At 38.6% G+C, this 13,432-nt stretch overlaps 1 protein-coding gene and 1 pseudogene across 1 annotated transcript in view; both read left to right on the forward strand.

The window, feature by feature from the left end:
- The window catches only part of DNAH12 (dynein axonemal heavy chain 12), a 203,643-nt gene that overhangs the window by 36,480 nt on the left and 153,731 nt on the right, over window positions 1-13,432 (forward strand). Inside the window, exons 13-14 of the mRNA XM_036430765.2 lie at window positions 601-779; window positions 2,625-2,760. Coding sequence (XP_036286658.1) covers window positions 601-779; window positions 2,625-2,760 — 315 coding nt within the window. The remainder of the gene's footprint in view (window positions 1-600; window positions 780-2,624; window positions 2,761-13,432) is intronic.
- On the forward strand, window positions 8,644-8,791 carry LOC118715808 (annotated as a pseudogene).

Raw genomic sequence — 13,432 nt, forward strand, 5'->3', positions numbered from 1 at the left:
ATCACATGATACAGATTTGTTTCTGAACAGAGAGATGAGATAACTTTGGTGAAAGTTTTTTTTTTTTTAAATAGTTACTGAGAGAAATTTCACTTTTAGAAATTTTTATTTAATTTTTTTAAACTTATCTTTTGATTTTAAAGAAAGAGGAATGGGTGTTAAATGGGAAAGAGAGAGAAAGAGAGAGAATGAGAGAATGAATGTGGGAATATTGAGAGAAGAAATATTAATTTGTTGTTACACTTATTTATTCCTTCATTGGTTGATTTTTGAATGTGCCCTGACTGGGATTGAACCCACAATGTTGGTATATTGGAACAATGCTCTGAGCCAGGGCCTGAAATTTTTAGATAGCGATGCTATAATTGGCACCATGTTGGATATTTACTGGTAGATTGGCAAATTCCTTAGTGCAAGGACAGATGAAAAAAGATTTATGCAACAAAGGGGACAAATTTAATCAATTAGCAAAAAGAAATGAGTTTATATTTATATTATATAATTAAGAAGTCTACCATAATACTATACCATAATACTGTAATATAAAATGACTGATGAATTTTAAAATTCTAAGCATTTTTGTGTGTGTGTTTTTTTAAGTTTATAGAAAAATTTTTCAACCTTGCCTCAGAAATAATGCTTTTACCTCAGTGGGTTCATTTCCCTATGGTTCGTTTGGATTGTGAAGATTTGAAGACAGGCCTAACAAATAAAACAAGAGCCTTTGCAAATATATTATTAAATGACATAGCTTCAAAACATAGAAACGAAAATGAATCGTAAGTGGAATTTATTGCTAAACTTAGAAGTATTGGGCTAAAAGAAATATTTTGCTCAGAATAACACTTGTTTAAAAACAAAAGATCTACCTAATAAAAGAGTAACATGCTATTTGACTATACTTTCACAATGCCCATCAGCCAATCAGGAGTGCGTATGCAAATTAACCCAACAAAGATGGAAGGCACCGAGCAGCTGGGGTTGGGGTGGAACACTTGCCTGGCATTCCTCACCACCCCAGCCACTCAGGGCCGCTGGGCAGCATGGGAAGGCAGAAAGGTGGCTCTGCCCAGAGCGAAGGCTCTGCTGGCAGCCAGGGAAGGAAGGCCCATTCTTGCATGAATTTTTGTGCATTGAGCCTCTAGTTAAAATATAAGTACTTACAACTTTTTCTCCATAACTGCCTTCCAGGGAGGTTTCTTTGTTACCACTGATCTGGTTTCTTTCTTTCTTTTTTAAGATAGTTTATTGATTTTTTAGAGAGAGGGATATCTTACCTCTCTCTGAAGAAAGAGAGAGAAACTGATGTGAGAATGTAACATCTATCAGCAGCCTCCTTCTGGGCCTGAGCTCTCAACCAAGGGCATGTACCCTTAACCTAGAATTGAACCAGCACTTTCCTGGTGCTCAGGATGCTACCCAACCAACTGAGACCCACCAGCCAGGCTTGGTCTGGTATTTTTTTGTTTGCTATTGTTTGAGGCTAGTTTTGAGGCAACCCAGGAATGAAAATATATATATATATTTTAATAGTTACTGAGAGAAATTTCACTTTTAGAAATTTTTATTTAATTTTTTTAAACTTATCTTTTGATTTTAAAGAAAGAGGAATGGGGGTTAAATGGGAGAGAGAGAAGAAGAGAGAGAAAGAGAGAGAATGAGAGGATGAATGTGGGAATATTGAGAGAAGAAATATTATATATTTCTAGAGGCCTGGTGCATGAAAATTCATACACTGGAGGGGGGTTCCTCAGCCCAACTGGCCCCCTCTCAAAGTTCAGAAGCCCTCACAAGCGGGAAGTGACCCAGCAATCAAGGGAAGGCGATGCCCCATCACACCTCTGCTGCTGCCACTGCTGGCAATGCAAGCCTTGGTTGGCCCTGCTTACTTGAACCTCAGGTGTCCTGAGGGGCTACGGGGTTAAGGGGAATGGGGGACTCTGGAGGCAGGTGCATAAAGTGGCTGGGCTTGCATGGGGGCAGGCATGGCCTTGCTGCACGCCTGTTGGGGCTGAGGGGACTAGGCACCGCCATCTTGTGGCTGTGTGTGGGTGTTGCCTTCTTTGAGGGTGGGGCAGTCAGCATATCCCCTCCTTATTGGCTGTAGGTGCCACATTTTTGAGGGTGGGGCAGTCAGTTAGCACATTCCCCTCCTTATTGGCTGTGGGTGCCACCATCTTTGAGATGGTGTGAGGGTCAATTAGCATATTCTCTCTTTATTAGATATGATGAGTGTATACTATGTACTAGACCCTTTTACATTTGTTTTTGTATTACAACAATCTAGTAAGATGAATGTTATTAACTTTATTTTATAGATCTAAAACTAAACCTCAGAGATTTGCCTAAATTCACAATGCTAGTAACAGCTGAGGCAGGATTTAGATTTAGGGTCTGATCCAAAATATGCTCTATGTTATATGAAAATGTTACCTTAATTTTATAGATGTATGCTGAGTTATACTAGGTAAGTTATGCTTAAATATTTTAAGATATCTTAGTGAATTAACCAATTATTTTTAGGATATCACAGTTCCTATTTTATAGTAATCATAACAACATATTCATTGAGTATAATACAGCATTCATTATTATAACTATAGTAAAGCACAGTATTATGTCAGTATTTGCAGTGAATTCGAAGCAATTAAAGAACATGCATTAAAAATCCCTGAGACAACAGAAGAGATGATGGAACTGATAGCTTATGTCGAAAAAGCCCGAACCATTGGAATTCAGGAGTTGGCTTTAAGAATCCAGGTAAGGATATTTAATTTACATATTTTAAAATAGCTTTTTTCATTGTGAAATATGATAAACATATAGTTAAGTAAATAGTTGAAACATAAGCATCTATGTTGCCACCACCCAGGTCAAGAAACCAGCACTCAGAAGCACTTTGTGTATGGCTTTGTGATTATAGCTACTTCTATCTGCCTAGAGGTTCCCACTTGGTTTCTACAGTAATCACATATATTTTTCCTTTATTTCCAAAAACTATACATACATCCTTAAACAGCATAGATTTAACTTTTTTCTTTTATACTTTCTACATTTGGTAGTATGCTTATGCTTTGCCCAGTACAAGATTATATAACTAGTCACCTATATTGCACTCTTAATTTTTTTCTTAAAAATGTGTAACACAAAACACCAAAAATTGCATAAAACATAAATTGTACAATTTAAAATATTGTAAATACAGTAATTTACCCCGGGAAAGAGATAGAACCTTGCTAACTAACACCCTTGCTAACTAACACCCTTGCTAATTAACCCATCACAATCTTCCTTCCCCCCCCCCCCCCCCCCCCCCGGCTATCCTGTCTTTTAATTACTTCCCTGCTCTTCTTTAGTTTTATTATTTATATCTAAATATGCATTCCTAATCAATATATCTAACTTTCGTTTCTTTTAATCTTTATATAAATAGAATTATAGTTTCTATTATTTTCTGTCTCATCAATATTTTGTTAATAATGTTATAGTTCCTTTAGTTCATTTTCATTGCTGTCTAGTAATCCATATTCTATAACTACCATGCACCATAATTTATTATTTTAATTTTTACTGTTCTGCATGTTTGCGTTGTTCCTACCTTTATTAGTAGCAGTGCTGCTGGGAACATTTCTGTACATGTATCCTGGTGCATATGTTCATATATTTCTCCCAGGTAGTATAAGGTATACTTATTTTCACCTTTACTAGTTAAGGCAAAACTCTTTTCTAAAATAGCAGTGTATACAGGTCCTATTATTTTACATTCTAACCCATACTTGCTATTATGAGATGCTATTATTTTCTCAGCCTGATGGATGGTGGTTACTATATTTTTAATTTGTATTTTCCTGAAGACAAATGAATTTGAACATTTTTCATATGCTTATTGGTCATTTAGAGTTCCTCTTTTGTGAAATACCAGTACATGTCTTTTGCCCACTTTTCTTTGGGCTCATGATCTCTTTTTTCTATTGATATGAGTTTTTAAAAATGATGATAATAAATAATAAAAATTTATCATCTTAACCATTTTGAGTATATAAATCAGTTAGTAGTTTTGAATAAGTTATTATTAATTAATATTCTTTCTTCACTCTGTAATTTAAGTTTAGTGGTGTTTTTGATGAACAGACATTCTTAATTTTAATGCAGTCAAATAGAGCAATCTTTTATAGATAGTGATTTCTGTGTCTTATTTAAGAAATCCTTTCCTACACAGAGTTGTCAAGCTTGTGTTTTTTCTTGAATATTTAAAACAACATTTTTAAAATTGATTTTTAGATAGAAATGAAGGAAGATGGAATGATAGAAATATTGATGAGAGAGAAACATCTATTGGTTGCCTCCTGCATGCATCCTACTAGGCCATGCAACCAGGCCATGGGCCCTGACCGGAATTGCACCAGTGACCTCTTGGTGCATGGGACGATGCTCAATGCACTGAGCCACACCACCTGGACTTCTTGTAACTTTTTTGAGAACCTGTTTAGTTTTGCCTTCCAGTTAGGTTTCAGTCCTCCTGGAATTTTAGTTGTGAATGATGTGAAGTCAAATTTAATTATTTTTCCATATGTATGAGCAGATACACACACACACACACACACACACACACACACACACACACACATATATGTAATGCTATTTTTAGATTTTTTTTAATTGTTGATACTTTTACAGATATTCCCCATTAATCCTCCTTTGCTCCCAGCATCCAGCCCTTGCTGCCCTTCCCATCTCCCTCCCCCACCCTGCCTTTACCACATTATTGCTATGCATATATGCATACTATAGGCCCAGTGCATGAAATTTATGCACTGGGCGAGGGGGGGTTATCCCTCAGCTCAGCCTGCACCATCTCCAATCTGGGACCCCTCGGGGGATGTCTGACTGATGGTTTAGGCCTGACCCCTAAACTGGCATTTGGATATCCGTCTCACAATCTGGGACTGCTGGCTCCCAACCACTAGCCTGCCTGCCAGCCTGATCACCTCTTAACCACTCCCTGCCAGCCTGATCGATACCTAACTGCTCACCTGCTGGCCTGATTGCCTCCAACTGCCCTCCCTTGCTGACCTGGTCACCCTCAATTACTTTCTCTGCAGTCCTGGTCCTCCCCTACATGCCTTGTACCCCCAACTGCCCTCCCCTGCAGACCTGGTTGCCCCTAAGTGCCCTCCCCTGCCAGCCTGGTCACCCCCAACTGCCCTCCCCTATAGGCCTGGTCACCCCTAACTGTCCTCCCCTGCAGGCACAGTCACCCTTAACTGCCCTCCCCTACTGGCCTGGTTGCCCCTAACTGCCCTCCATGCAGGTCTGGTCCCCCCCAAATTTCCCTCCCCTTCTGGCCTGATCACCCACAATTACTCTCCCCTGCTGGCCATCTTGTGATGGCCATCTTTTTCTACATGGGGGCAGCCATCTTGTGTAAGGGCATGAGGTTCAATTTGCATATTAACTCTTTATTATAGGATATGTTCTTTGACTAATCATTTCCAACCCCTCTCCTCTCTGAGATCTGTCAGTCTGTTCTATGTATCGATGCCTCCGGCCCTACCTTGTTCATCAGTTTATTTCGTTCATTAGATTCCACATATAAGTGAGATCATATGGTATTTGTCTTTCTCTGAATGGCTTATTTCACTTAATAATTTCCAGGTTCATCCATGCTGTTGCAAAAGGTAAAAGTTCCTTTTTTTTAAAGCCGCATAGTATTCCATTGTATAAATGTATCATAGCTTTTCTTATCTACGCATGTACTGATGATTAGTGATGTTGAACATTTTTTCATGTTTATTGGCAACTTTGGAGAAGTGTCTATTCAGGTTCTTTTCCCATTTTTAAATTGGATTGTTTGTCTTCCTGGTGTTGAGTTTTAAGAGTTCTTTATATATTTTGGAAAGTAACCCTTTAATAGACATATCATTGCTGAATATGTTCTTCCATACAGTGAGTTCCCTTTTCATTTCATTTTAATTTTTTTAAATGCTCACCCAAGGATATGTTTCCATTGGTTTGAGAGAGAGAGAGAGGCAGAGGAGAGAGAGGGAGAGAGAGAGGGATAGAGTGAGAGAGGGAGAGAGGAGGGAGGGAGGAAAGGAGGGAGGAAGGGAGAGAGAGAGAGAGAGAGAGAGAGAGAGAGAGAGAGAGAGAGAGAGAGAGAGAGAGAGAGAGAGAGAGAGAAAGGTTGTCTCCTTGTCTCCTGTATGCACCCAACTAGGGACCATTCCTGCAATCTGAATATGTGTCCTGACAGGGGATCAAACCCATGACCCTTCTCCAACCAACTGAACCACACTGGCCAGGGCTCCCTTTTCATTTTTGTTGATAGTTTCTTTTGCTGTGCAGATGTTTTTCAGTTTGATGTAGTCCCATTTATTTATTTTTTTTCTTTGTTCCTCTTGTCCTTGGAGTTTTAGCAACAGAAATATTGCTCTGCAAGATGTCTGAGATTTTACTGCCTATGTCTTCTAGGATTTTTTTTGGTTTCTCAATTTAAGTATTTTATCCGTTTTGAGTTTATTCTTGTGTATGGTGTAAGTTTGTAGTCTAGTTTTATTTTATTTTTGTATTACCTGTCCAACTTCTCCAACAACATTTATTGTATATATCTGCCTCCTTTGTAAAAAATTAATTGACCATAAAGGTGTGGGTTTATTTCTGGGTCTCTGTTCTGTTCCATCGATCTACATGCCTGTTCTTGTGCCAATACCAGGCTATTTTGATTACAGTGGCCATGTATTATAGTATAGTTTGATATCAGGTCTTGTGATATCTCCAACTTAATTCTTCTTTCTCAAGATTGCTGAGGCTATTAGGGGTCTTTTCTGGTTCCAGATAAACTTTTAGAACATTTTCTAGATCTGTGAAATGTGCCTTTGGTATTTTATTTAAAAAAATACTTTTTATTGATTTTTAGAGAGAGGAAGGTAGAGAGGAAGAGAGAGACACACACACATCAATGTGAGAGGGAAACATTGATCAGCTGCCTCCTGCACACCCCCGCTGGGAGATCGAGCCTGCAACCTGGGAATGTGCCCTGACCCTTTCAGTGCATGGAACAACACCCTACCAACTGAGCCACAACAGCCAGGGCGCCATGCATATTTGAATAGGAATTGCATTGAATCTATAGATTGCTTTGGGTAGTATGGACATTTTAATGATGTTAATTCTTCTGATCTATGAACACGGTGTATGCTTCCATTTGTTGGTATTGTCCTCTATTTCTTTTTTTCAGTGTACTATCGTTTTCTGAGTACAGGTTTTTCCTCCTTGGTTAAATTTATTTCTAGATACTTTTTGTTGTTACAATGGTAAATGGAATTCCTTTAAAAAAATATTTTTATTGCCCTAACTGGTTTGGCTCAGTGGATAGAGCATCAGCTTGTGGACTGAAAGATCCCAGGTTCTATTCCAGTCAAGGACATGTACCTTGGTTGTGGACACATCCCCAGTAGGAGGTATGCAGGAGGCAGCTGATCAATGATTCTCATCGATGTTTCTAACTCTCTGTCCCTCTCCCTTCCTCTCTGTAAAACAAATAAATAAATTATATTTAATTTTTTTTAAATTGATTTCAGAGAGGGAGAAAGATAAGAAGCATCCTTGATGAGAGGGAATCATCGATCAGCTGCCTCCTGCACATGCCACACTTGGGATCAAGTCTGAAACCTGGGCGTGTGCCCTGACCAGTAATCAAGTCATAGTCATGCAGGCCAGGCTGGAATTTTTTTTTTAGTTTCTCTTTCTGAGAGTCATTATTTGTGTATAAAAATACCACTGATTTCTGGTTATTAATTTTGTATCTGCTACTTTGCCAAATTCATTTATTAACTCTGGTAGTTTTTTGGTGGAGTCTTTAGGGTTTCTTATGTACAATATCATGTCATCTGTGAATAATAACAGTTTTACTTCCTCATTTCCAGTTTGGATGCCTTTTATTTCTTCTTCTTGTCTGATCACTGTGGCTAGGACTTCTCGAATAAGAGTGGTGAAAAAAAGCAGACATCATTGCCCTGTATCGGTTCTTAGGGGAAATAGTTTTAGGTTTTGCCCATTGAATATGATGTTGGCTGTAGGTTTGTCACATATGGCCTTTATTATGTTGAGATATTATCCCTTTCTTCCCACTTTGCTGAGAGTTTCTATCAAAAATGAGTGTTGGGCCGAAACTGGTTTGGCTCAGTGGTAGAGCGTTGGTCTGCAGACTGAAAGGTCCCAGGTTCGATTCCGGTCAAGGGCATGTACCTTGGTTGCGGGCACATTCCCGGTAGGGGGTGTGCAAGAGGCAGCTGATCGGTGTTTCTCTGTCATCGACGTTTCTAGCTCTCTATCTCTCTCCTTTCCTCTCTGTAAAAAATCAATAAAATATATTTTTTAAAAAATGGCCGAAGCCGGTTTGGCTCAGTGGTAGAGCGTCAGTCTGCGGACTGAAAGGTCCCAGGTTCGATTCCGGTCAAGGGCATGTACGTTGGTTGCGGGCACATCCCCGGTAATGGGTATGCAGGAGGCAGCTGGTCGATGTTTCTCTCTCATCGACGTTTCTAGCTCTCTATCTATCTCCCTTTCTCTCTGTAAACAATCAATAAAATATATTTAAAACAAACAAACAAACAAACAAACAAACAAACAATGAGTGTTGGAACCCCCTGGCAATGGGCAAGGAGACATCTGATTGGTGGTGTTGCTCTTATGTCAATCAGGGAGGGGCAAACAGATGTACAGTCTTTAGTTCATCCTAGCTTGATGCCTGTTTGGGTGGTCAGAGCTGTTTCATTCCTGAGGCACATAAAATAATTGGGGGGAAAAAAGGGTCTTGGATGCTAAGCGAAATAAGCCAGTTGAAGAAAGATAAATATCACCTGATCTCACTCAGATGTGGGATATAATAATCAACATAATTTGATGAACAAAAATAGATCCAGAGACAAATGTCTGGTGAGGTGGGCAGGTTAGAGAGCAACCAAAGGACTTGTATGTATGTATATTAGCATAACCAATGGACACAGACACTGGGGCGGTGGGGACTTCCCTTGGGTAGGAATAGCTGAGGGGGCAATCAATCAGGGGTAAAGGAGATATATGTAACTCTTTAGACAATAAAAAAGGAGGTACTGGATTTTGTTGAATGCTTTTTCTGCTTATTTTGATATGATCATGTGATTTTTGTCTTTTAGTTTATTTATGTAATGTATCACGTTTCTTGGCTTGCGATTGTTATACCAGCCTTGCATCTCTAGAATAAATCCCACTTGGTCATGGTTTATGATCTTTTTAATATATTTCTGGATCCGATTCACTAATATTTTGTTGAGGCTTTTAGCGTCTACGTTCATCAGGGATATTGGCCTATAATTCTCTTGCTTTTGGTGTCTTTATCTGGTTTTGGAATTAGGATAATGCTAGCTTAATAAAAAGAGCTTGGAAGTGCCCCATTGGTGTGGCTCAGTGGGAGCATCAACCTAAGAACCAGGAGGTCACAGTTGGATTTCTGGTCAGGGCACATGCCTAGGTTGCGGGCTGAATCCCCAGTGTGGGTTGTGCAAGAGGCAGCAATCAATGATTCTCTCTTATCATTGATGTTTCTATCTCTCCCTTTCCCTTCCTCTCTGAAATCAATAAAAATTTATATTATTTTAAAATTTGGAAGTGTTTCTTCCTCTTGGATTTTTTGTAATAGTTTGAGAAATAACATGTGTTATTTCTTTGTATGTTTGGTAAAACTCCACTATCAAGTCTTCTGGACTTGGGCATTTGTTTGCTGGAACTTTTTTGATTACTGCTTCTATTTCATCAGTTGTTATTGGCTTATTCAGATTTTCTGTTTCTTCCTGATTTATTTTTGGGAGATTGTATTTTTTCTAGGAATTTGTCCATTTCATCCCCATTGTCCAGCTTTTTGGTATATAGTTGTGCATAGTATTTTCTTGTAATACTTTGTATTTCTGTGGTTTCAGCTGTTCCTTCTCCACTTTTGTTTCTGATTTTATTTATTTGATCCTCTGTCTTTATTTCTTGATTAGTCTGGCTAATGGTTTTGTTTATCTTTAAAAAAAAAAACAGGTTTGGTTTCATTGATTTTTTGTTTTTTAGTCTATGATATTTATTTCTGCTCTAATCTTTATTATTTTCTTTCTTCTATGTTCTCTGGAATTTTCTTTTTGTTCTCTTTCTAATTCTTGAAGTTGTAGGGTTAAATAGTTTATTATCAGTTCTTCTTGTTTTTTTGAGGTAGGCCTGTAGTGATATGAACTTCACTCTCAGGACAGCTTTTGCTCTGTCCCTTAGATTTGGGGTTATTGTTGTGTTAATTTGTTTCCAGGAAGTTTTTGATTTCTTTCTGGATCTCATTGGTAACCTATGCATTGTTTAAAAACATGCTATTTAGCCTCCATGTGTTTGAATGTTTTTGTGTTTTTACTGTAGTTGATTTCTAATTTCATTCCATTGTGATCTAAGAAGATTCTTGATATGATTCCAATCTTCTTGAATCTGTAGGGACTTATGTCCTAAAATGTGGTTTATCTTTGAAAATGTCCCGTGTTCACTTGAGAAGAATGTATATTCTGCAGCTTTGGGGTGAAATGTTCTATAAATGTCAATTAAATCCATCCAATCAAGTGTGTCATTTAGAGTCAGTTTTCTTGTTAATTTTTTGTCAGGAAGATCTATCCAGTGATGTCATCCCCTACTATGACTGTTTTGCTGTTTTGCTGTTGATCTTTCCCTTAAAGTCCTGTAGAAGTTTATATCTATCTATCTATCTATCTATCTATCTATCTATCTATCTCCACACAAGGAGCCCATTGCAGGAAGATTCCTGCAGGCGGCGGTTGCCATTACCACCGCTGCTGTGGCCATAGCAGCTGCTGCTGTCTGCCCAACCCTGCCCTGCCCCGCCCTGCTCGCACTTTCCCTCTGGCAGCCACCTTGCTTTCCACTTTTTCTCCCTCTTCCTTTAAGCTGTCTTCAGTCTTTACTCCTCCCTCACTCAGCGTATGCAAATTAAACGCCATCTTTATTGGGTTAATTTGCATACTTGCTCTGATTGGCTGTGGGCCTTAGCGAAGGTACGGTCAATTAGAATTTTTCTCTTTTATTAGTGTAGATTTGGGTGTGTATATGTTTACCAAGTTTATATCCTCCTGTTGGATCAATCCCTTTAGTATTATGTAGTGACCTTTTTTGTCTCTTGTGATAGCCTTCATTTTGAAGTCTATTTTGGCAGATATGAGTATTGCTACCCCAGATTTTTTTTCATTTCCATTTACATGGAAATTTTTGTCCTATCCTGTGTATGTCTTTTTGTTCTGAGGTGGGCCTCTTGTAAATAGCATATAACTGGGTCATGTTTTTTTATCCATTCTGCTACCTTATGTCTTTTGACAATGCATTTAATCCATTTACATTTAAGGTTATTATTGATAGGTACTTATTACCATTTTAATTCTGTATGCCTATGTTTCTCTATTTCTCTTTATATCTTCTTCTCACAGCAGTCTCTTTAGCATTTCTTGCAGTGCTGGTTTAGTGGTGATAAACTGTTAACCTTTTTTTTGTTTGAGAAGTTCTTTATTTCACCATCTATTTAGAATGATAGCCTTGCAGGATATAGTAATCTTGGTTTCAGATCCTTGTTTTTCATTACTTTGAATATTTCATGCCATTCCCTTTTGGCATGCAGAGTTTTTGACAGCCTTATAGGATCTCCTTTATAGGTAATACATTGGTTTTCTCTTGTTGCCTTTAAGATTCTATCTTTGTCTTTAATTTTTGGCATTTTAATTATGGTGTGTCTGGGTGTGGGCCTGTTTTAGTTCTCCTTGCTTGGGACTCTGTGCCTCCTGAACTTGTGTGACTTTTTCCTTCACTAGATTAGGAAGTTTTCCACTATTATTTCTACAAACACGTTTCTATCCCTTGCTCATTTCTTCTCCTTCTGATACTTCTATTATTTGAGTATTTGAGTATTATTTCATGTTGTCCCACAGCTTTCTTAAGCTGCCTTGTTTTTTAATTGTTTTTTCTTTTTGGTTCTCTGATTGAGTTATTTTTTTTTCACCCTGTCTTCTGATTCACGTAATCTGCTGTGTATTCCTTCCACTTTATTAGTGCTAAAACATTCTTTATTTCTGACTGGTCTTTTTTGTAGTTACTATATCTTTACTCATGCTATTGAGCATCTTTGCCATCACTATTCTGAACTCTATATCTGACAAATTTCTTATCTCCATTTTGCTTAGTTCTTTTGGAGAATTCTCTTGTTCTTTCCTTTGGGTGTAGGTTTTTTGTTTGTTTGTTTTATCTCTCCAATTTGGCTGTCTGTTTGGATTTATGTCTGTGTATTAGGTAGATCTACTATGACTCACAAACTCTAGTGCAAGACAATGTTGCATGCTGTTTGTGACTGGCCCTGAGTGCCCTGTTTGGAGCTATCAGCAATACACAGCTTGTGAGCTCCCTCTGCTGGTGTTGGGTGCCCTTGGAAAGGACCAAGATGTGCACCCTAGTTTGTTTTTCCTAGCTCTGGGAACTGAAAGAGATCAGTCAAAGACTTAAACCTCCAGAGATCTTCCTCTGCCTGTAGTCCAGTTAATACTCAGTCTTTTTTTTTATTTTTATTTATTTATTTATTTTTTACTCAGTCTTGATTAGCCTCAAGCTCTCAACCACAGGGTGTGGCAAGAGGTCTTCCAATAGGGTGGAGCAATGACTTTCCCCAGGCAAAACCACCCTGGAGAGCAAAGGTCCACCAGAGAAAGGTATCTTCCACAGTGTGAAGGAATGACTCAGCACAGGAAAATGGTGTGGCCACCCTCCAGAGCCCCCAACCCTGGACTCTCCTCACACAGCTCAGTCCACTCTGCCCTTTCTCTTTCAAAACCTAAGGGAGTTGCTGCACTCAAAATTTTGTTTGTTGGCTCTTTAAGAGGGTGCCTGAATTTCTAGCCCTATCTCGCTGGCAGATAGAAACCCTGCTGCTTTTCATAGCAATATGTTATGTAGGTACCTTTCTCAGTCCTGGTGCTCTATGCTGGGGGGCCCAATTTGGGGATTAGACCCTAGAGTTCTCAGTGGAAACTTCCCTCAGCTGAGCTATCTCTCCAGAACTTCACCTTCTGTTTATGGGAGCCCAGGAAGCCCTTTTATGTCTCCACACTTCCTACCAGTGTCTATGTGGTCTCCACTTTCCATCCTCGGTTATCAGGGTTCTCTCCAGCTAAACTTCAGTTGATTTTTCAAAGTGGTTTTTCTGTATTTTAGTTATATTTCCAGTTTGGTCCTGGGAGAGTGTCAGCATAGCTTCCACATACTCTCCACCATTTTGGAATTTGAATATTCTTTTGAAATGTCTTCATTTACCATTATATAGCTTGTAAATAATAAGAGGTTGGGTTTGTCCTCATCACGTTACACATTTCCAAAATTTTAT

This window comes from Pipistrellus kuhlii, unplaced genomic scaffold (genome assembly GCF_014108245.1).
Source record: "Pipistrellus kuhlii isolate mPipKuh1 unplaced genomic scaffold, mPipKuh1.p scaffold_m20_p_11, whole genome shotgun sequence".
NCBI classification, from domain to species: Eukaryota; Metazoa; Chordata; class Mammalia; order Chiroptera; family Vespertilionidae; genus Pipistrellus; species Pipistrellus kuhlii.